At 41.7% G+C, this 20,968-nt stretch overlaps 1 protein-coding gene across 5 annotated transcripts in view; it reads right to left on the reverse strand.

The window, feature by feature from the left end:
• atp11c (ATPase phospholipid transporting 11C) overlaps positions 1-19,041 on the reverse strand; it is a 45,555-nt gene extending 26,514 nt beyond the window's left edge. For 3 of the 5 annotated variants that reach the window (XM_034093695.2, XM_034093693.2, XM_034093696.2), the window contains exons 1-3: positions 18,501-19,041; positions 3,510-3,629; positions 1,995-2,084 (exon numbers count right to left, since the gene is read on the reverse strand). In XM_034093695.2, the coding sequence (XP_033949586.1) occupies positions 1,995-2,084; positions 3,510-3,629; positions 18,501-18,527 (237 nt within the window). In that variant the 5' untranslated portion in view covers positions 18,528-19,041. The remainder of the gene's footprint in view (positions 1-1,994; positions 2,085-3,509; positions 3,630-18,500) is intronic. The other 2 variants (XM_034093698.2, XM_034093697.2) reach the window with 1 other exon arrangement.
• Between the last annotated feature and the right edge of the window lie 1,927 nt (positions 19,042-20,968).

Here is a 20,968-nt window from a genome sequence, read left to right on the forward strand (position 1 = left end):
GGTTCGGTACGTACCTCGGTTTTTTGGTCACGGTTCGGTTCGGTACAGCAGAATTTTTTTTCACAAAACAAAACATATATATATATATTTTTTTATTATTATTAAACTGTGAATAATGTATTCACTCAAATAAATGCAAAATATAATAAAATAAACATTAAGGTGCAGCATTTCGATGAACTGAAATAATCTGTATTTGAACTTTACTGTACAAGTACTCACAAAACATAAACTATTAGTTTTGGGTTTTTAGTTATTATTAAACTGTGAATATTCACTCAAATAAATACAAAATATAATAAAATAAACATTAAGGTGCAGCATTTCGATGAACTGAAATAATCTGTATTTGAACTTTACTGTACTAGTACTCACAAAACATACACTATTAGTTTTGGGTTTTTAATTATTATTAAACTGTGAATATTCACTCAAATAAATACAAAATATAATCAAATGAACATTAAGGTGCAGCATTTCGATGAACTGAAATTATCTGTATTTGAACTGTACTGTACTAGTACCTAAGCAGCCAGCTTGACATTAGGACTTGCTTGTCATTGTATTTTCATGTTGTTTAAAGAAAAATGAACTTTTCCACATTGCTTGCCGAAAGGGCAGATCAGCTGGCACTAGCAATGTCTCCTGCTGTGGAGAAAACCCTCTCGCTAGGGACAGAGGTAGCAGATACAGCCAGGTAGCGCTTTGCTAACATGGCAACATAAGGATATTTGGCGTTTGTAATAGCTTTGGCTCGGTCTGAACTTTTTGCGAGTAGTGGAGGCTAAATGCTAGCGGGAGTTGGGTTTGCACTTCAGTCTTTTTTCTTTTGGTACCGGTTATATTCACGTTCGGGTGATGCCTTTTCAAGAGTGTGCAAGTTTGATGTATTGCCAGCCGCGTAATTAATTTTAGTTGAACAATGCCGACAAACAGCTTTGGTTTGGTCCACCTGTCTTTGTCCGTCATCCTTGTACGTAACTGCGAAACCAAAATGTTCCCAAACCGGAGACTTCAATGATGCTGGAGGATTTTCGAGCTCAACTTTATCTGCGTTCGCCATTAATTTTCGACAGTTCCTCAAATTACTGACTAAATTTGAACGCATCCCTCTGACCAGCTTTCATAGCATGCCCTCTCATCCAATGAAATGACGTGCTCGCTCTATGACGCGATGAGCCCAATGTGAGGAAATTACTCTGAATGCTGCGACGCAGCACCTGAGATTACTTCCAAGAAGTTGTTCACGTTCTCAATTTTTTACGTTTAACGTTATATTCGTTCGGTACACTTCGGTACACACGTGTACCGAACCGAAGGGCCCGTACCGAATAATTTCGGTACGGGTACGTGTACCGTTACACCCCTAGTGGAAGCCGTAGCGCTGTAAAAAGCACGACCAATTATTTTAACCGGCCCGGCTAAAGTAACTGGATGGCTACCTGCCTGTCAGCCTTCCATCTGTGCACAAAGTTATCTTGTGCCCTCATTGGTCATGTGCGCGTTCGTGTGTGTTGGAGGAGGGGCTCTGTAAGGAAGTGGCAGATTTTTCCCGGCTGTGTATTTTCAAATTATAGCGCACTCGAGCTGGTTTCTCCAAAATTACCTACCCCACCTTTAAGGGAAGCTATAGCCATTTGAACACCTGCTATGATTGCACACACATTTCAAACATTGCAGTTACACATACAAGATCTCTTTCACACCTGCCATGCAAATGGGAAGACTTTCTCACTCTTTGTCACATACTGGGGAAAAACACATTACGTAGGCCAGCACACAGGTTGGACAAGTTGGATGAGACACAATAACCCGTTGAGACCAACAGGATGAAACCCGGTTCGCAGCGTGGTCTGAAAGGGTCACGTACGGACACATAATTGCCCTCTCGCCGCGCAATTTGTTAAACAACACCACAGACAACGCAGTCATTCAGTAAGTTGTTATTAAACAATGATCAACAGACTTTGGATTGACACACCGTCTGTCCTTACCTGCACCAGGAAGATGATGAGGAAGTAGAAATTGGCAATTCTTCTAAACTGTTCAAACAGGTTCTTTGGTAGGAAGTTCCAAACGGTATACTGTGGGAGGAAAAAGAGAAATAAACATTCAAGTAAGTCAAAGAGATAATAAATAGGCATTGCTGTTAGTGGATTGCTCTTTAATGCCCTTTTCTGTATACTTTTTTACATTCAGGCACGATGTTTTTCAACAGAACTTAGGGAGGTTAAAGAAAACCTTTGCAGTGGGAGAGAGATTAGAGGAATCCAATATTCACAGACTCTTGGATATGTGCTGTGTCTGAGCTGGGGAAAGGGAAGAGGAAACTTCAATATCTTTTAGTCTGTTCTTTGTACTGCCTGGGGAGACGGCCCCTGGGGGACCACAGGTGTTCCATTGATTCAGATTAGCGATTTATCTCCTTCATTTGGCTGCCCTTGAATGCAGAGCCAATGAACTTATCAGTTTGTATCCGTTTCTGTGGGTTTTGTTCTTTTTTAAGTGGCCATGACTGCTGATACCGTCGGGGCTGAAGCGACACTTTATCTGCTTGAATCCCGAGAGACGGCTCAACAATACCCTGCTGGTCTCTGGAGCCACACAACAAAGTAGCAGTGTGAAAAAGACAAACACATGCACGCTCACATGCAAGGGAACAGCACTAAGGCACGGTTTATGAAGGGGAATGTCTGCATGGGGATTGTGTTGAAATGCAGCCGCAGCAGAATGTCCCATCTCGTTTTTCCAGAGAGAAAAGAGAGTGAGAGTAATGAGAAAAGGGGGGTGGCAGCAGCAAAGAGTGGTGGTGCAGTAGTAGCAAAGAGAGCAGGAGGTGAGGCGGAGATTGGTCATTGCAGAGAGCAAAAGCAACAGGATGATGGAGAGTAGAGGCATGGAGGAGCATAAACACTACAGCCGGGGTAATTAAAGGCTGTTTACCCTGACATACTGGCAGCAGCCAATTGATTGGCCCATCCTCACTGGGACCCTCTGCACCACTATAAACCTCATCCAGTCGTACTCTCAAACCGCTTCCTTCTCCTCATCACTTTCACACTTCATATCCATAAACTAGCCGCCCAAGTACCTGCCTGATCCTGCCACTGACACACGACTCAAGGGTCTGATTTGGGTGAGGAAGAATGGTGTGGGGTCTGTCAGAGCCCGGGGGGGAGAGCACCAAATTGCTCACCCTGCCAGTACATTAATAGCAGCCATGTATTTCACAGCCACAGACAGTGCTCCCTGACAGACAATAATCACCTTCCCTTAGGTGCGAAGAGAAAACATGTGGAGAGGCAGTGGGAGGAGGAGGAGGAATAAGCAAGGGAAGACACAGGAACGCTCAGGAGTTCATTCCAAGTATTAGATAAGAGGGGGGAGGGGGGATGCCAGAAGGCACGTGGAACATAATACAGAGAGGAGCTGGAGAACAAACAGATGTTTATGAATGTGTTATTGGTGTTTGGCAGACAGGAGCCCTGGCATGTGGTTGTGTGTCTTACCTTGGAGGACACGATCCTGTTATCGCAGAACTTGGGTGGAATGAAAGCCTCATTGTTGGAAGAGGACCGATGACCAACGCAGATATTCCTACTGTCCACTCTTCTTTCATCGCGGCCAAGCTGCAGGACGAAGCACCGGAGGCATGGTGGAGATGGGACGAGATCAAGAGAGAAAGAGAGAAGAGAGGACATGTTAGTAATCCTGGGTACGACTTGTCACTTAAACAGAGATGAGATATCGAATGAGACAAGGAAATCTAACCAAAGATATGAAATGCTGTTGATCAAATAAAATACATTTGCTGAAGGTGAGCCAAAATGACACCTGCCATCTGTAGCATGGGGGAAGTAGAATTAATCAATTATACAACAAACCAGTTTTATGGACGGTTAATTCGGGTGTAGCAAACCCACAATGCTCACAGAGTGTAGCCATAGAAAGTATAACAGGCTGATGAGGCCCAAATTCCACTTAAAGGTCAAAAACTCAACAGTGGAGACTTTAAAGCCCTCGACTGTCCTCTGATAGGGGACATATAAAAAAGGTATGACACGGGTCAACAGGCCAAAATGGTGATTGTGCGAGGTCTATAACTTCATTTGTTCTCTCCGAGGTGTTTACTCATCGATGATAAACGAGTCATAAATGCAAGCAGCCAGGAGAAAAATGCTGTGCTCAGATTAATGGGTGGAGCTGCCTTGTCGTGCAGCACACGGCAGGGTGATATGTGTACACATAAGTGCACACACACACCACGTATACATCACTTCAGGGGACATTATTACATTGACTTACATGCATTTCATGGAGACTTATCCTAACCTTAACCAACACATACCTAACCCTAACCAAGTCTTCACCCTAAAATTAATGATTCCCCTCATGGGGACCTCCAATTTGTCCCCATGAGGGAGGCGAGTCCCCACAAGTATAGTAATGCTAGGCCACACACACACACACACACACACACACACACACACACACACACACACACACACACACACACACACACACACACACACACACACACACACACACACACACACACACACACACACACACACACACACACACACGAGCCAAAGACAAGCAGGCCGGGGCATTCCTCTTCCATAAAAGGCAGGTAGGGTGAATCACGGAGCATGGCAGAGGAGTCAGGCCGCTATGTTGACTTCTACTTAGTCCTTATGTAAATATCACAAACTGTAATATAGATGATTGCCAAAAAAGGAGCTAAGGAAACTGTCAGGTTGGACTTTTTTCTACTAGAAAATACCAATACCTATCCAGTCTATCTTATTACTGCATCATTATCATTAAGATCCACCCTCATTACATTGGATTTTAAATTAATTCCAACTTAGCACAAGCACACACGAAAAGTTTCTATCCTGGGGAGTGCAGCCCAGAAAATATGGCCTGCGCTGTTCCCTCAATGGCCCCGATTTCTATTCCTGACATCCCACACACACACACAAGGAATCCACAGGCTCTGCTCGGACAGCCACGCAGGGCTGGAGGATCGTGATAGCAACAACGGCAGCATACTGGAACAGCCAGAGCTACCTCTCCTTTCTTATCGTCAAGCATGTTCCTTATCGTCATGGATAATCAACTAACCCCTTGCCCTTATTCCTCCTAGCTTAGCACTTTTGTTGTTATTTTGTTTTACTTGCTTGTAAGCGCTTTGAGCACCAGGAAAAGCGCTTTATAAATGTAATGTATTATTATTATCTCATGCATGAACACTATTCTCACCTTTTCCAAGTGTAAACTAACAGCCAATAAACATCTGTAAGCAATGACAGAGATAAACTGTTGACCAGTATGAAGAATTCAGTGATATCTACTTTTTTTCTGTATACATGTGTCTCTCTTTAATTGATGCTCTTATCTATTAGTAGGTAATAAATCGGAGGTCATATTAAAAATCTTTACTTTCAACAGAGATAAAATAGATAAATATGTATCTTGTCGGTGGAGTTGTGACGAGATATAGAGAGCACACCTGACACGTTTTTTAAATGAGCTTGTCTACCGGAATGTGCCATAGTTCAAAGTACGCTGGGGAAATGAAACATGACTACCACTGAATACTTTCAGTTTTTTTCCCATCAGCAAGTATAAGCATGCGAAGTGAAGTCCAAAGTATTTTAAAGGACCCTGGGTTTTAGAGAACTTAATTTATAATACAAATACATTAATAAAAGGAACAATTTCAAATGGTTAATGCGTTGAATGTGGAAGTGAAGTGTAAGACCAATAGGAATCAGACTCTTTAAAACAAGTTAGCACATGTTCCAAATGATCTCTGACCGTTAAAAGACGTCAGCACTGAGGACCCCACCCCCCCAAGTTCTAAAATGTTGTTGTGTTCTCAGCTCAAGTACAAGTTGTGCAGCTATTACTGGGCCTGTAAATTATTAAGGTTATGCAATCTGCTTCATCTAACACAAAAGCCAGCAACATGTGGGTTGAGGAGGACAAATTACCATGAACATCTGATCCCAGACAAGCACCAGGGAATGTGTGAATTACAGCCACCTGGACAGCAAGCTGCGCAAGGTCTGTTGCTGACAAGAGGTGAGATCAAAGAATAGCCTCAAACACTTTGAAAGCTAATGTGTGCAAGTGGAGAAAAACAAACATAAATAACAATTCCAGTTATGCAATCATTTGCACTTGGTTAACAGTCATAACACAAAAAAAGGGCAAAATTCCTTATCACGATTCCAAAATATTTGCTATCGCGTCTCGAGTCCAGACTAGAGAAGTGAGTGGCTTACATAAAATAATGCTCCCATATGCATGAGCAGCCATGTTCACACCTCAGTATGACTGTCAAATCTACCAACCCCTCGCCGCTGAGCGCACACTGACACTCCTTCAGCGGGACCGGACGGACCTGGCAGCCAGAGGATGAAAAGAGAGAGCGGGAGGAAGAAAGAGTGCGAGAGAAAGGAAGTACATCATCCAAGGACACAAGCATATCCAGGTTTTCTTTATCAAACAACAACCAGCCCTCAGGAGAAGCAGTAAGCCAAGAACACCCCCATAGACCACTTTGTTCATTTCATCTGAAGCAGAAGCAGCGTTTCTATCAGTTAGGCTTCATCTATGTACGCGGAAAAATGCTACAAATACACTTACAACATTCCAGATATGCAATACAGAGGAAACCTCATTTATGACATTAGGATACAATGTAGATCCAGAAAAGAAAGTAATCATCTCCAAAGACTGAGCATGCAAAATACAAAATGCAAGTAAGGAACAATTTACAAAACAAATTGAGTCATAGGACCCGCAAAGGAATCTGGCTCGACGCTTCAGGTCAGACAGTAAAGTGTAATAGTTGGCTTCTGCTGCTGCCAATCTTTCACCTGTGCCCATCTCTTTAGGATTGATTATGCACAAGAGCAATGCTAATGCACAGTTTCAAGGTCGTAGGCTTTTCAGATAAACAAACACTACAGCGTTGTTGCAGCAACCTACAAACGAACGCTCTGGGCCTCAGAGATTATGCTCTAGAAGAAACGTTGGTACCTACACACAGACAACTCTTGCTGAAAATGAATTTCTATATAAAATGAGGAAGTAGTCCAGGCCCTGGGGTCCTAAAGAGAAGAGAATAATTATTGAATGGCCTTTGATTTAGTGGTGAATTCACTGTAAAATATAATGAGGGTCAGGACACGAAGCCCACTACATTTGGGAGCAGTTACGTGATCAAAATGCTCATCTCGAAAATATTGAGCTCAAGGCCAAACAAGAAATGCAAATGTGAGGAAAAATAGAATTGATTGCATTATCTATACCTCATTGTCAAAGGTCAAACAAAACAATTCAATGCCAATGATGTTAGCAAGTAAAGCAAAAATGGCCGCGAGTCAAAAGCCAGTATGTCAACAGCAAGCAGCAGATTCATCCTCAACGAAAAAGCATCAGCAACAAAACGCGAGCAGCGATCAATATAGTAAACGTCCATTGCTCAGATGAGCTGAGACGTAATCGCTTACTCAGAAATAAATGGTGCATTAGAGAATTGTGTGTCTAGATATTTACATGAAATTATGCTGCTCGCTAAAAACTATGCTCCAATTGTGCAATAATCACAGGAGCGGACTGAGAAGATCCTAACAGAGACTCGGGGGAAAACAAGACTGCGTTCAGCTGCTGCCAAACTCCCAATCATGACTCGGGTCTGATGACAGTGCGTCCTGGCACACCATCTTACTATTCAGTGACCATGGCGCTTTGTCACAATCTGCATGCTGTTAGCGGATTAGACACACTGGGTAACCAGAGAAGTACGAGCCCATGTACACAGTATTACAATTCATAACAATGCTAACTGTGCGAAAGCAACATTGTGAATCTTTTTAAATCATTACTTTATATAATGTTTGATTTGGATTTGTGGTCATACTGTAACTAGTGCTATAGAGAGGCGAAGTCCCGCCCATCTACTTCCGACCCATGGGACCTTATTTTGGAAAAAGTATGTATTGAAGTCAATGGAGAGAGAAAGATTATCTTTCGATCCCATTTGAATTGTGCCACGAATCACACATATGATGTTTGTCAATCTTAAAAAATCATTTCCGTGTCAAAAAAAGTCACAGTCTGTCGTAAAACTGTTGAAATACAAGACTATGAAAAATACGCAACTAGAAAGACTACAAATCCCAGAATCCCGGTCCCTCTTGCTGGCTCTCACGGAACCGACTAACTCCCCTTGTGTGTATGTACAGCTCTCAACGTGCCCAGACTCGTAGTGATTTTAACCTCTTTAATACTTTTCGCCACATTCTGAAAGAAAGAAGTGAAATGTGCCAACGTGACGGCCGTCTTGGTGTGCGGTGTGAGATGGGAGATGTAGTTCATTGAGCGGTTTCACACAAAAAAAGTGTTACTTCACAGTTTTACGACACATTTTTATGTTTTTGACTTGCAAAATTATCTTTTTAATTGACAAACATCATATGTGTAATTCGTGGCACAATTTAAACGGGATCGAAAGATAATCGTTCTCTCTCCATTGACTTCAATACATACTTTTTCCGAAATAAGGTCCCATGGAGGTCCCCCGGAAAGGGAGGGGCTTCGCCTCTCTATAGTCTGTAGTGATGTACAATGTTGCATTATAAATCCATTAAACATGTTAAAGAGTTGAACAAACAATCAGTCATGCATTCAGTTGCATCACCTCGTACAGGTGTTTGTAGTTTTCTAAACGCTCAGTCTAAACATATCATGATGTTAGTTTGCAAACCCATCAACACCTCTGTGTTGTATAATATGAGTAACCCAAGTGTGTTATCCACCTTGTCAAATATAATCTTAGTGAACTGCTATATGAACTATGACTGCAACTAACTAGGGACTTCTTTTCTCGATTCATCTATTGCTCATTTAGTCTAAGAAATGTCAGACGAAGAAAAAGCCATTCCAAACATTTGAGCAAATAATTGGAATTGCTATTTTTTACATTTGCTTGAACAATGACACCAACAATGCGCCCATTATCAAAATAGTTTCTGGTCCCAACTAAAACCACAACCACCAAATCAAAGGAAGTCCGATGTGGTGGTGTTAGGATTACTCACATAATTCATCCCACCTGTAAAACTACTGTTACATCAAAATCAACCAATATCATCTTATGCAGCTCTCCTGATTGGTGGACAGTCCCTTGAATGTTTTCTTCCTTCTAATTGGTCACATATTATCATGCCCTCGGGTTACAACATCATGTGACTTCCACATGCAAGTCCAACGGAAAAAACGGTTTCCTTTAAAGTAGCCCTTCTTTATTGACATTAACAAGGTTAAGGTTTAACTGAAGCATGGCAGCAAACACATGTATCTCCAGACAGAGTAATTCGGTGTCAAGAAAGTTAAACTGACAAGCATCTCTAAGCCAGCAGCCAATAGAGATGCTACCAGGGTGCACAGAGAGAGAAAAGGCCAGTGACAGAAGGTGTGACATCGGCACAGCGAGGGTTATACACCCTGACACAAATACATTTTGAGGTCAAACCGAATCGATGCTGTAACTTATTCTCACAAAAGTGCTGAAGAAAATTGAAAGAAAGTAAGCCCAAAAGAGTACAGTAGGTTAAAGCTTGTCTGCTTTTGTGGTTTCGCAACTTGGGTAGAGAGGATAAAAACACTCATTCGGTACGGAATGCAGGAGCTGTGCCATTAAGCTCCTCTTAGAAAATCTACTTAAACACTTTTAATGAGGTGTGAGGGAGCTGTGTGAAGAGGAGAGAGCACCGGGAACTGTGCTTGTACAGTACTTCTTCATGTCCTGGATGTTCTAATACCACTGCAATATACTGAGAACAGCAGATTTGTTGTTAAGTACATGTACCCATTTGACCTCAGTATCTATTATATTGTAGTTCTCTTCAGAAAAATGAACCGAGCTACAAACAGTCTCGCGTCTTTTTCAGCTGTACCAGTGCATGGTAATGGTGGGTTAAAGTGTGTGGCAGACTCAGTCCTTTATCATTCTCAACTACTGCACCTTATCTATACTAGCAGGCTTTATGATGCTCTCCGCTTAAGTGGATTCATATCAGGTCAACCTTATCTGCCTCTTAATGCGGTTCATGTTTGCAGTTTTTCCACTCCGCACGGCACACATCTGAAAGACCGTAACAGGGAAAGCCCCAAGACAAGACCTATGACATTAGAGTAAGTCCAAGTAGGACTAAGAGTAAGGGAATGAATACATGCCAGAGCAAATCCAGTAAGCTGGTGCAAGAAATGGGGATTACAACAGTAAAAAGAGCATAACGGCAACATAAAGTTGCCGTTATGGCAAGCTGAATGGAGTCGAGTGATGAATGTTTTCATGCAAGGGGAAAGATGCATGTGTTGAGTTGATGCTGTTAGTCATTGCAGTACTCTCTGGCACTCGCCTCTCTTTCTCCTCAGCCCTCTCCCCGGTATGCTTTCAGCAAGCCCACTCTGTCTCACTAATTGTAACTATTTCAGATTTGATTACACATCCAAGTGCTCATTGCCTACGCTGCAGAGAAATGACACAGGCTAAATCATCTTTTGAAGAAAATATAGACGCATTGTTGACTTTCGAAAGGACTGACCTCTTTGTGGCATTTCCTGCTCAACAAACGTTCCAAATAAAGCTATCTCACACTAGCTAATCGTCTCATTTCAGCACAAAGCTCTTCTGTTTTATGTAAGTGAACAGATAGTCAATACATTTGTAATCACAGAAATCTCATTCGGTTTAATTCAACCAGCTTATTCCATACTCCAGGACCAAAACATGATGTGTTCTTATCGAGCTTTAGTTTTCCTTCAGTACACATTCTAAAACACAGTCAACAGGTTGGTTGTCTGCGCTTTTAGGCAGTCAAATCAAGACAAAGCAGAGCCTTATCCCACCATAGTGAATTCATCATAACTGGTGTTATATTCACCATGGATCCACCAACACTTGGCCTATGGCACAGTCTACAGAGCCCGTCAGAGGCTCCTCTCTCTCCTCTGTCCACTGTTTGCACAGTGATGAATGGCCCCACAGAGTAATAATAGTTCAACTTGAACTGAGGGCTGATCCTAAGGAGCAGTTGTGGATAGGCAATGGCTCATTGTTCTACTAGCCTCCCTGCAGCTGTACAAGACACAGAGAGTACTGTACTATGGGCTGGTACTGGCCAACATGCCACTGTGACCCTCAACAATGGGGAGGAGGGGAAACTCATCTAGCCCTCGCACTGGGAGCTACTTCCTCATCCTTTGAGCGCATACATATTGTTCTACTTATACCTGCGGTCTTTTGACAACTTTTGAAATGTGTACCACAAAATAACTTGACATTTTGTGACTAGGTGGCTGAGAGGTAAAAGTAGAGTACAATGTTACTATGAAAAACGTAAATCACTGATGAGAAACCGGTGGCCACTGTTGACAATCTACCACAGCTATAGTTTCCAGAGAAGTTGATAAAGAAATGTTGTGGAGCACAAATGGGTGTACTGTAGACAATGACATTGCAACAGGAAATGTGTAAGCAAGTGTCACAGTGCTGACATCAGTGTATCTGAGGCACACTGTTCCTCAAATAAAACCTTACACAGACTGCATCAGGGGCGGCGGGTACTGTAGGCTAAGCCTTCCCAAATATTTCTGTCACTGCATCCTGGTAAAATTAAAATATAATGTATAATGTTTGTGTCTTTGACATTAGCGCTGCTATGCAGCCACCTGTGCCCTGTACTACGAAGCCACTTCAACAGACCCTGGATATATGAGTTATCTTAACTGATCCAAACAAACGAGATCTTGTCCTACGACGCTGGTTATCAACTTAGTAAATCAACCCGGGGTTTCTCTGTCCGGCTGAGAGCACGTTCAAGGGGCGGGGCTAGCAACATTTGACCAATCACAAACATGGACAAGCGTACTGACAGCGCAGCGTCATACTTCATTAATGAAAATGAAACTATAATATTAGACAAACATGAAGAAGTTAAACTTTAAACATCCATGACTTAAACACTTTATCCAGGATAAAAGCAACATAGTTGCACCTGCAAGGTGAATACAGAACAGCTGGTTAAAAAATAAATAAAACTACGTGTTTGAATGCGTAGGCCTACATTAACAGGTTTATGATATCACTGCCTCATCTAAGACACGAGTGATCTGACTTAATAATTAAATAATTAACATAATTACATTTTAGTTGAGTGTTTCGTCAACTTAATGTGTTGCTTAAAATAATACTTCTGCATACAGTAGGCTATGTGACACTGTAAGTGTTGCACGGTCCGATACGGCTCGAGAAGCTGACTCAGATAAGGAAATATATGATATATTATAATGTGATATGAATGATAAGTGTGACACGTCGGCATCTTCTCATCATACGGCAGTTTAAACTGTTTAAACTCCGCACACTGAGCTCTGATCAGGCGGTGCTTTCACTGAGTTGATCTCTTTTCTACAGACGCCGGAGGCAGGCAGCGCCAGGTAAAACAAGTTATTTAGCCTTCCCAAACCTGAGCCTCACGCGCCGCCTATGGACTACATAGTACATACAAGTCCAGAATGTACCCTGAACTTCACAAATCAAACCTGGGTACAAGTTCAGTAGTTTTTTTTTTAAAGTGTTTAAGTATTCATTCACTGAGGCTTTGATTGTGCTTAAGAGATTATATGTTACTCCAATTTCTCCGGAATGAACTTTGCCCGAAATGCTTCCATCCTTAAGACAAGTAAGCTTAGTAAGACCCAGAGAGAATGACCAAAGTGAAAAGGGTTTTCATGGAGAAAACCTCCACACTTTGTGCTTTATGACGGGGAAAAGTGAGCACACTTGGAGCTGCAGCCTTGTCACACTTTAATCTATAATTAAAGAGAATTGAAAGTAGTGTAGCCATAAATGGAGTATGCACATACACTCTTCTCTGTTTTGTGTATGTGTGTGACAAATCGCCAGATTCAGCTACATGGATGAAGGTTCATGATCCAGCTGCTTTTTCTCGATAGTGTATGGGCTGTAACTTAACTGAACTGCAAAACACAATGGATTTCATCCCCACCCAACACGTCTGGCATAGAGCCATGCAATACCAACAAGAAGGCATTTACTGGTCGTCCTACTGCTGACAAGGTTTAAAAAATCTCTATCTCAGCTACTGCCCTACTGATGACATTATCTTTAATAATGTACTGCGCTACACTGACTGTGATTGCTATTTCATTAATTATCCTTCAACACTGCATACGAGGGCAACGGGTCTAATGGCAAAAATCAATGTGGTTCTTTCCTGCAGATAGTTGATCAGGGTTTTCTCAGCTCGCCTTTGGTCCCACTGAACTGTGTCCACATTAAAAATGATCATTCCCCTCCATGTGAATGAGCTACACTGCTTGCCTAGCTGGGAGTTTTTGGTGTAGATAATCATTGCAGGCTGTTGCTTAACCCAAGTGTTCATAAGAGCGTGTGTGGGAGGCGGCCTGTTCGCATGTCTCCCAGCACTCGTTAAATCCTCACATGCCATTCCTCTTCTCTGTGTCAGTTAGCACCCCATCATCTCAGGTGACGATACAAAAAAATGGGACGACAAAACATCACAGATGCTGGCGTCCCCTCGCTTTCCTCTGTGCTCAGACACAGAGAGTGAGACATAGACAGGAACAAAACAACAAAAAATACATCCCGCCACACATCTCAGCATTCTCTTCACATCTCACTGCGAATGCTCTCTGGGTAATGCTAGAGCTGGAGCATGGCACAGAAAAATCCCTGGATGAGCCTATATACATATATGGATGACGAGGATGCTTTTGGAGTGCCGCTAGCATGGCGAGGATTCGTAGGTCAGGAAAAGGAGGAGCGATGTGAGGAGAATTCAAAATAAATGAAGCGACCTGAATTATTTAGAGGTACAAACTGAGAATTCAACCTAGCTTTTAAAGGGAAGTGGGCAATTGCCACAAAACGCCATCCACAGTCCCCTTGTATCCAACCTGACCTGCCCACTTCAATGTGAACCACTGAAAGACTCCGTGCATTAGGCGGAGAAAGAGATGGAGAGCTGCAAAGAGGCCACTACAAGGTCCACCCCCTTTTCACTACACTTTCTCTGGCTTGAGTCACGCAGGGCTTTCCGTACCACCCCACTATATTTCATCAGCCCTCATTCCAACCCTTTTTTCTTTTCACACTGCCTCCCTCATACTAAATATATTTATTATCCTGCTATGTGTTGCAGATGAGCTCCTTTGGCTGGGTTTCCATTACTAGGTAGAGTGCAGGAGACCAGATGGAGAGAGGACGGAAGAGAAAGAAATCAGAGTAAGCAATTCTGTTCGCAAGCCAATTCACGGTGCAAGACTAATGGCGGCAAACTGAGTACAGCTCTAATCAATACACATCTCTCCTAATCAACAGGGCTGATCAATCAAATGGTCCCTTGCATGGCCTGTGGCCTTCAGATGGCACTTAGAACTGCTGATCCAAGAGGGACAACTCTGTTTGAGGACCTCGGTGTCTCAGTGGTTAATAAAAACTCCCAATATGTTTCCAACAGACCTGACATGTGTACATCTAAGCCTGCCCTGAACGCAATATAAAAACACACTTTGAAGCATTCTGGAGCATGGTGGGTAACGCAGCAAAAACAAAATGCAGTAATAACAAAATCATCAGGTATATGTGACATTGCAAAGGGCTAATAATGATGGAGACACTTGCAGGTCACATGACACTACTGCATCGCACATCAGTACACAAACTTCCCCTTTTATTGCTAAAGCAAACATTAACTTCCCCTAGGACGAGTGATAGAGTCTCTGAAATGTATTCAACCTTGTGAATTTACATTATAGCACAAACCACCTCAATGTGCATGTGTGTGTAGAAAGTGTGGAAGTATACTGCACTCAGTTGTGTGTACAGGTGTGTGTGTGCGTGCGTGCGTGCGTGCGTGCGTGTCTCTCAGCATGTGATTGCTGCATGTTGACCTGAGAAACAGGTTTACGGAGCCTTGGGGCTTTCAAACACACTTGACATGCAATCTTTCAAACATACACACAACAACATCTCCTGCCAGGTAAGGGCCTCTTTCCCAGTGCATGGGTCAAGTAGAGAGAGAGATCTGAGACTGGCAGGCCTCGGTGCATTGGCCAGCAGCAGGATGGAGAGACTGAAGTGAGCTGGTGGAGGGCAGAAGGTTCAGGGACCTGACTGAGGCAGGATATGTTTGAGATCTCACTACCTGATAAACCACTATCTCAAAATGTGTATGTTAAAGCCATAATGACACAAGAAAAAAAGACAATTCTGAGCATCAAAGATGGATGTTCTATGTTATGGAAATAAATTGACTAGCCTAAATGTCATGCATCTCTTGAAGGCACATCAAAATCGAAACCGCAGTTGAAAAAAATATAGGCTAGAAGTTCTTTGCCACCCTTTAATTAGGGTAAGCTACATTTCCATGGGGTACTTCAGCATGCTACTGAGACAAAAGACAATATTTAAACCTTCTGCAGCTCTGACCTACATATCCCCAAGAGACTCCCTTTGAAATGCAGTCCTAGTTCTCGGTGTATAGTGCTGAATGAAAAACAACCTTGGCGTGTTATACTTTATACTACACAATGTGAATTACGACCATAAAACAGCTTACTTCTTTTTAAACTAATCCGTCATATTAGGGAAGGGCTGCACAACAGACTATTGTTTCAGCATCACAATGTGCGCATGTGCACACAACAATGTGTTGTCAAGTGACGTAAATGAATCATGCTTCAGCTTCTTTCTGCTCGATACAAAAGGAAAACATTTGTAATAACTCCGCTAAAAGAGAACACTTTTATACAAAGTTATTTGCAAGTGAGTGAATTGAGAGAAACCACAATTCAGAGTCATTGTTTATCTTTTTACAGGATCAAAACACCAACAAAAGGAAGTGTTGGTGCAAAAAGCTAATCATTTGTACAGAAAAGATGATGTTTACCAAATTAGGTATTTTGTCAAACAATTGCAATGTCTGTTATTTCCAAAAACCTGCAGCCCTATACAAAGGTTTCATAAGTGTCAGAGAATTTAGAAATGTAAGCAGGCAGTTTATAATGGAGGAAAATATAAAGTTAATTTTAAAGTAGGTGACTGCATAAAGTGTATATACTATAATAACAAACTGTTCAGAATATTTTAGAGCTTAAAGGTGGGGTAGGTAAGTTTGAGAAGTATTCAGTAAATACAATTTTTTCACAACTGTGAAGCAATAAAGTGTAGAATGTTTGCCATTTTTGCCTGAAAAACGACTTCACATTTACTTATTGTCAAAATACTTGTTTATTTCAATTGATGAAATGCCTAATTGTTTCAGCACTGATATCTTTGTATCATCGTCATCAAGTAAAAGAAATGCCTTTACTGTCAGCACAGTCGAGCTCAAAAGTAATGTATCACTGACTGAATAGAAGAATATTTGCTACAACGGAGTCAAAACCTCACACGTGTGATTTCAACCGAGCGAGAGAGTAGGAGGAGGCCTTCTGGTTACCATGGTGCAGACAAAAAGATACTGTGTTGCTGCCTGGGTGATGCTGTGTTCATGTGTCAGTGCTGTTCTCCATGCAGTCAAGGCAGGAGGCTCCCACAATGAATACTATCACATTTCCGCCAGGCTCCATCTCTCACAGATCATACTGCTGCCTTCAAGGGCTTGAGCGAACATCAAAGGCAACTGTAATTTTGAATTCCTGTCAGAGCATTACAACCTCTGGAGCTTCCCCCTCCCCGGTGAAAAGCCCAGCCCCACTTGCTCCCACCCACAGCCATCTTTAATGATTTCCCAAAGACACACTCAGGGTTTAGTGGCACAGCGCATCGTAGTGGGAGTGTCAAGCGAGACATAAGAAGCCCCCTCACATTCTCTATCAGTTCTCCCTCTTCGTGATGCACATGTACCCCCCGTGGGCAAGAAGAGGTGGTGGGAATCAGGAGGCAGAGAGCCAGAGCCTCAGATAACGGCACTGTGTGCATCAATGACAGTGTGGCTGGCTGCCCTGCACAAAATATTATTTACAGCTCACGCTGAAGAGAAATTACAGCAGCAATCCTCTCCAGAAGGAGGAAAACCAGCTGACCTGGCAACACTTAGAGAGAGGCCAGAAGGAGGGTCAGGCACTATAATTATGATATGGCTTCCCCTTATTCACTGTCGTTATCTATACCGCTCACGTAGCCTGTGGGGGATTCAACCCACTGATGACAACAGGTTACTGGTGCATAAGAAGAAGATACAGAGGCAGTAGAGCCTGTTTAGCATGTATACACCTGGCCTGGCGGAAGCTTACTCCACTTGCAGCTATAGCACACTCGTGGCTTATTAACGTACGAGAAAGCCAGTGAAACCAATGGATGAACTTTAGAAGGGTAAGCATTAAATTGACCAATCGTGAAATATGATGTCAAAGCAGTTCATGCTGGTAAAATACCAACTTCTGAAATTGAACAAATGGAGCAAAGAGGGGTGATTATTATTATTTATTTATTTTTAAGCATGTCTGGGCAATGGTCTAAAACCCAAATATATTCTATAAAACAATATAAAAACCCTAAGAAGCAGCAAATCTTCACATTTCAAAGCTAAACCCAGTGATATACTAAGTATGTTTAATGGCTGAAATAATGTTATTGATTATCAACTAATGCCATAATCAATCAACCATCTCATTGTTTCAACACTAGTGTTAACCACACATGCTACAGAGAAGGGGAGACTTGCCTTTTGATGCAGGTCTTTGTGACTCTAAATAGAGTGCATATTTTTAGCTTTTGGGACCCCAGAGAAAAGCAGTCCATGTCTCTGGAGACAGGTAGAGCCCTGTTTTAAAAGAGCCTTAGATCCAGGGCTGGTTATATAGAGGTGAGACTCACTGTACATTTGATAATACGGTTGTTAAAAAGGTGAGTTTTACGTGTTGGCCGGTCAGAGACAACAATACAAGTGTGTGACCTTAAGGCGTAGTTTAATGACTCTGAGTTTAGCTAACATGAACTTGCATCTGTCGTGACTTCCTGGCTTGCTCAGAACTTACCTAGCAGTGAGCTAACACTAACACAAGACAACAGCCGTTTCTTGTTGCCAGGCAGTGTGGAGTAGCAGTTTGTTGCAAGTTTCACATTCAATTCCAGTTAAATGGGGAAAGGAAATGCATGTCCACATTTTTTTAGGGCAATATCACCGCAGTTAAACGCTAGCAGGAGCAGCACGATGTCACAGGCTCTCTGTGTGTGTGTGTGTGTGTGTGTGTGTGTGTGTGTGTGTGTGTGTGTGTGTGTGTGTGTGTGTGTGTGTGTGTGTGTGTGTGTGTGTGTGTGTGTGTGTGTGTGTGTGTGTGTGTGTGTGTGTGTGTGTGTGTGTGTGTGTGTGTGTGTGTGTGTGTGTGTGTGTGTGTGTGTGTGTGTTGATGCCAAGCACACATACCCATCGGTTCAGTGTTCTCCGTAGCATCTTCCTGTGTGTGTCTTCTCTGATATCTGATGAACTCTTCTGATTAAACAGACGCCTCCGGGCTCAGCTTCTCCGGGGAATAACTTTACATGTATGTTAGTTCACCTGCTAGCTCCTCGGCTATCTATTCTCTACTCTAACGTTAGTTCTAGCTATATGAAATGCCGCAGCGTCGCTACATCGTTTCCATTTTGTTTGATTTCGGTATCTTCGCACCATTCGCATTCTCTCCCCCTGAATATTTTCCGCGTTGCGGTGTACTAGTAGCGCTTCCCTTTTCTCAAGGCTGAAGCAGTCCCTGACATTTCTCTCTGTGTCCTGTTGCTTAGACTCCTACAAATCATTTGAAGCTCTCGGCTCTGCCTCCCCGTTGACTCGCAAACTGCCAGACACACCGAAAACTAACTTCTGTCTTCTATCCATGTGCACAGGTCGCCTCCCTGTCAAACAATGTTCTACTCCAGCAGCAACCCAGCGGCAAAACGTTCCCACGTTCACAAGCTCCACCCGGCGAAGGTGCGGCGAGTTTAGCTCGCAATGTACTATGGGAAATGTGGTCAGAATTAAAACTACAATCTTTCCTATTTCCCTGCATGTTCTGGAGAAAAGAAGCGGCAGTTGTCGTTGTTTCTGTACCATTGTGTATTTAGTGATTGTCCTGAAACAATTATTCTCCTTTTTTTTATTGTATGCATTCTGAGGCTTTATGGCTGGATAAACATGATTGGCTTTTCCAAAAAAAATTGTGATATACCAAATGTTTTGTACTTTAGACAACCACAACCTTTTAGTCAATAATATTGTTATTCTATAGTCATTTTATATTAATACAATAAAAAAGCAACTCTACATTCAAGGTATTTCACAATGAGTTTCTTTATTTTTTAAAAGCCCTGTAATAAATGAAAAACAAAAATGCAATAAACTATTTAGCACAATTGAAAACATACGATTTATGTAAAAAGCCCTAGCCCTTTGCTGTATTTAATTAACTTTATTTTATTACTTTAATGCAATTTCTGTTATGTGTATTATTGTCTTCTGTATGCACCTTATCCTTTTCAATATTCTTATTTGAAGACTCTGAAAGCCATGTTGTTTCTACATGCCTTTTTCCAATAAAGATCTCAAAAAGTTTGTGATGCACTTCAAGGATCATTGAGCGTTGCATAAAAGCCTCATATAATTGAATTCTTAGACGATGCAGAAGAGGATTTTCTAGAGTGGCAGCCAATCCCTTGCATTAGAGTGATGGATAACAATCTATGGTGGATATTATACAAATATTTCAGCACAACCCTAAGATGCAGTTGTCCTTGGAAACATAGCCTATACAACAGGTACTCTTTTATGAACAAAAACACAATGGAGCTGGTATGCTATATCTTACGCTGTAGCTTGGAGAATACAAGCTTTTCACTTCTGTATGAAGCACTTGGAAAGGCTTGGCTTATTTGAAGCTAATAGTAGCAATTACGATGGTTTGGCTTATGAAAAGCTAATGTACTTGCAGGAATATTGCTATTTTGAGTTGCGTATATATATATATATATATTTAATGTATGTCTGAATGTTTAAAAAATGACAATAAAAAGAGTTTTCAAACAAAACAAAAAAGTGTCAGCTAAATTAAATTGGATATTAATTGTATTATTCCTCAACAATATTTCCAAAGATTATTAAATAAGGACGTCCATTTTAGATCATGTTTCAACATAGAACCTCATAGTTAGCTTTCTTTCAAGCATCCTGCAAAAGTAATAACATGGAGTTGTTATGTCCACAAGTTATGTGCAGGTCTTGAACTGGGTGCTCTAAGGTTAAATACTGTAGCCTATTGGAAATAATAATTGTGATTAAAACGGTCTTGATTGGAAAATGATTAGCATATAGGAAAGGGTTTTTGTACAATCAGGTTAGACAGCTTAAAGATGGCATCTTTCCAGTTTTTAAGGCCAGCTTAATAAAAAAGCAAATAACCTTTAAGGTAATCAGTACAAACCCCATTTTAAAAAGATCATTACCTGAAGGTAATTGTATGTACATTTTATTTGAGTTTTAAAAAACAATGATCTTGATTTATGAGCTCTAACATCATATTGCCCATCCACTCTTGTTTTGTTGGCATTTAATCAGCCAACCAGACTATTAGGGAATAAGCTTGGCCTCTGCATTTTAGAGTGTTAGTCGGAGTCAAGGCTGTTAAGCATCTGCAATTAAATTGACCCGCTTGGTCAAGAAAAAAGTCATACCCTTGAAGTGTTACATTTATCAAGGCAAGTTTGGAAACCTCAAAGGTTTCACTGCTTGATACTATCTTGCATTGGTAGAGAGATTGCACGTAAGGATTTGAAGAATTCACATATTCAACCACCTGTGATAGAAAAACACATCTGGATCAGTTTCTTGTGTCATCGGGTATAATGTGACGACTAAGTGTA

Source organism: Pseudochaenichthys georgianus, chromosome 10 (assembly GCF_902827115.2).
Source record: "Pseudochaenichthys georgianus chromosome 10, fPseGeo1.2, whole genome shotgun sequence".
NCBI lineage: Eukaryota > Metazoa > Chordata > Actinopteri > Perciformes > Channichthyidae > Pseudochaenichthys > Pseudochaenichthys georgianus.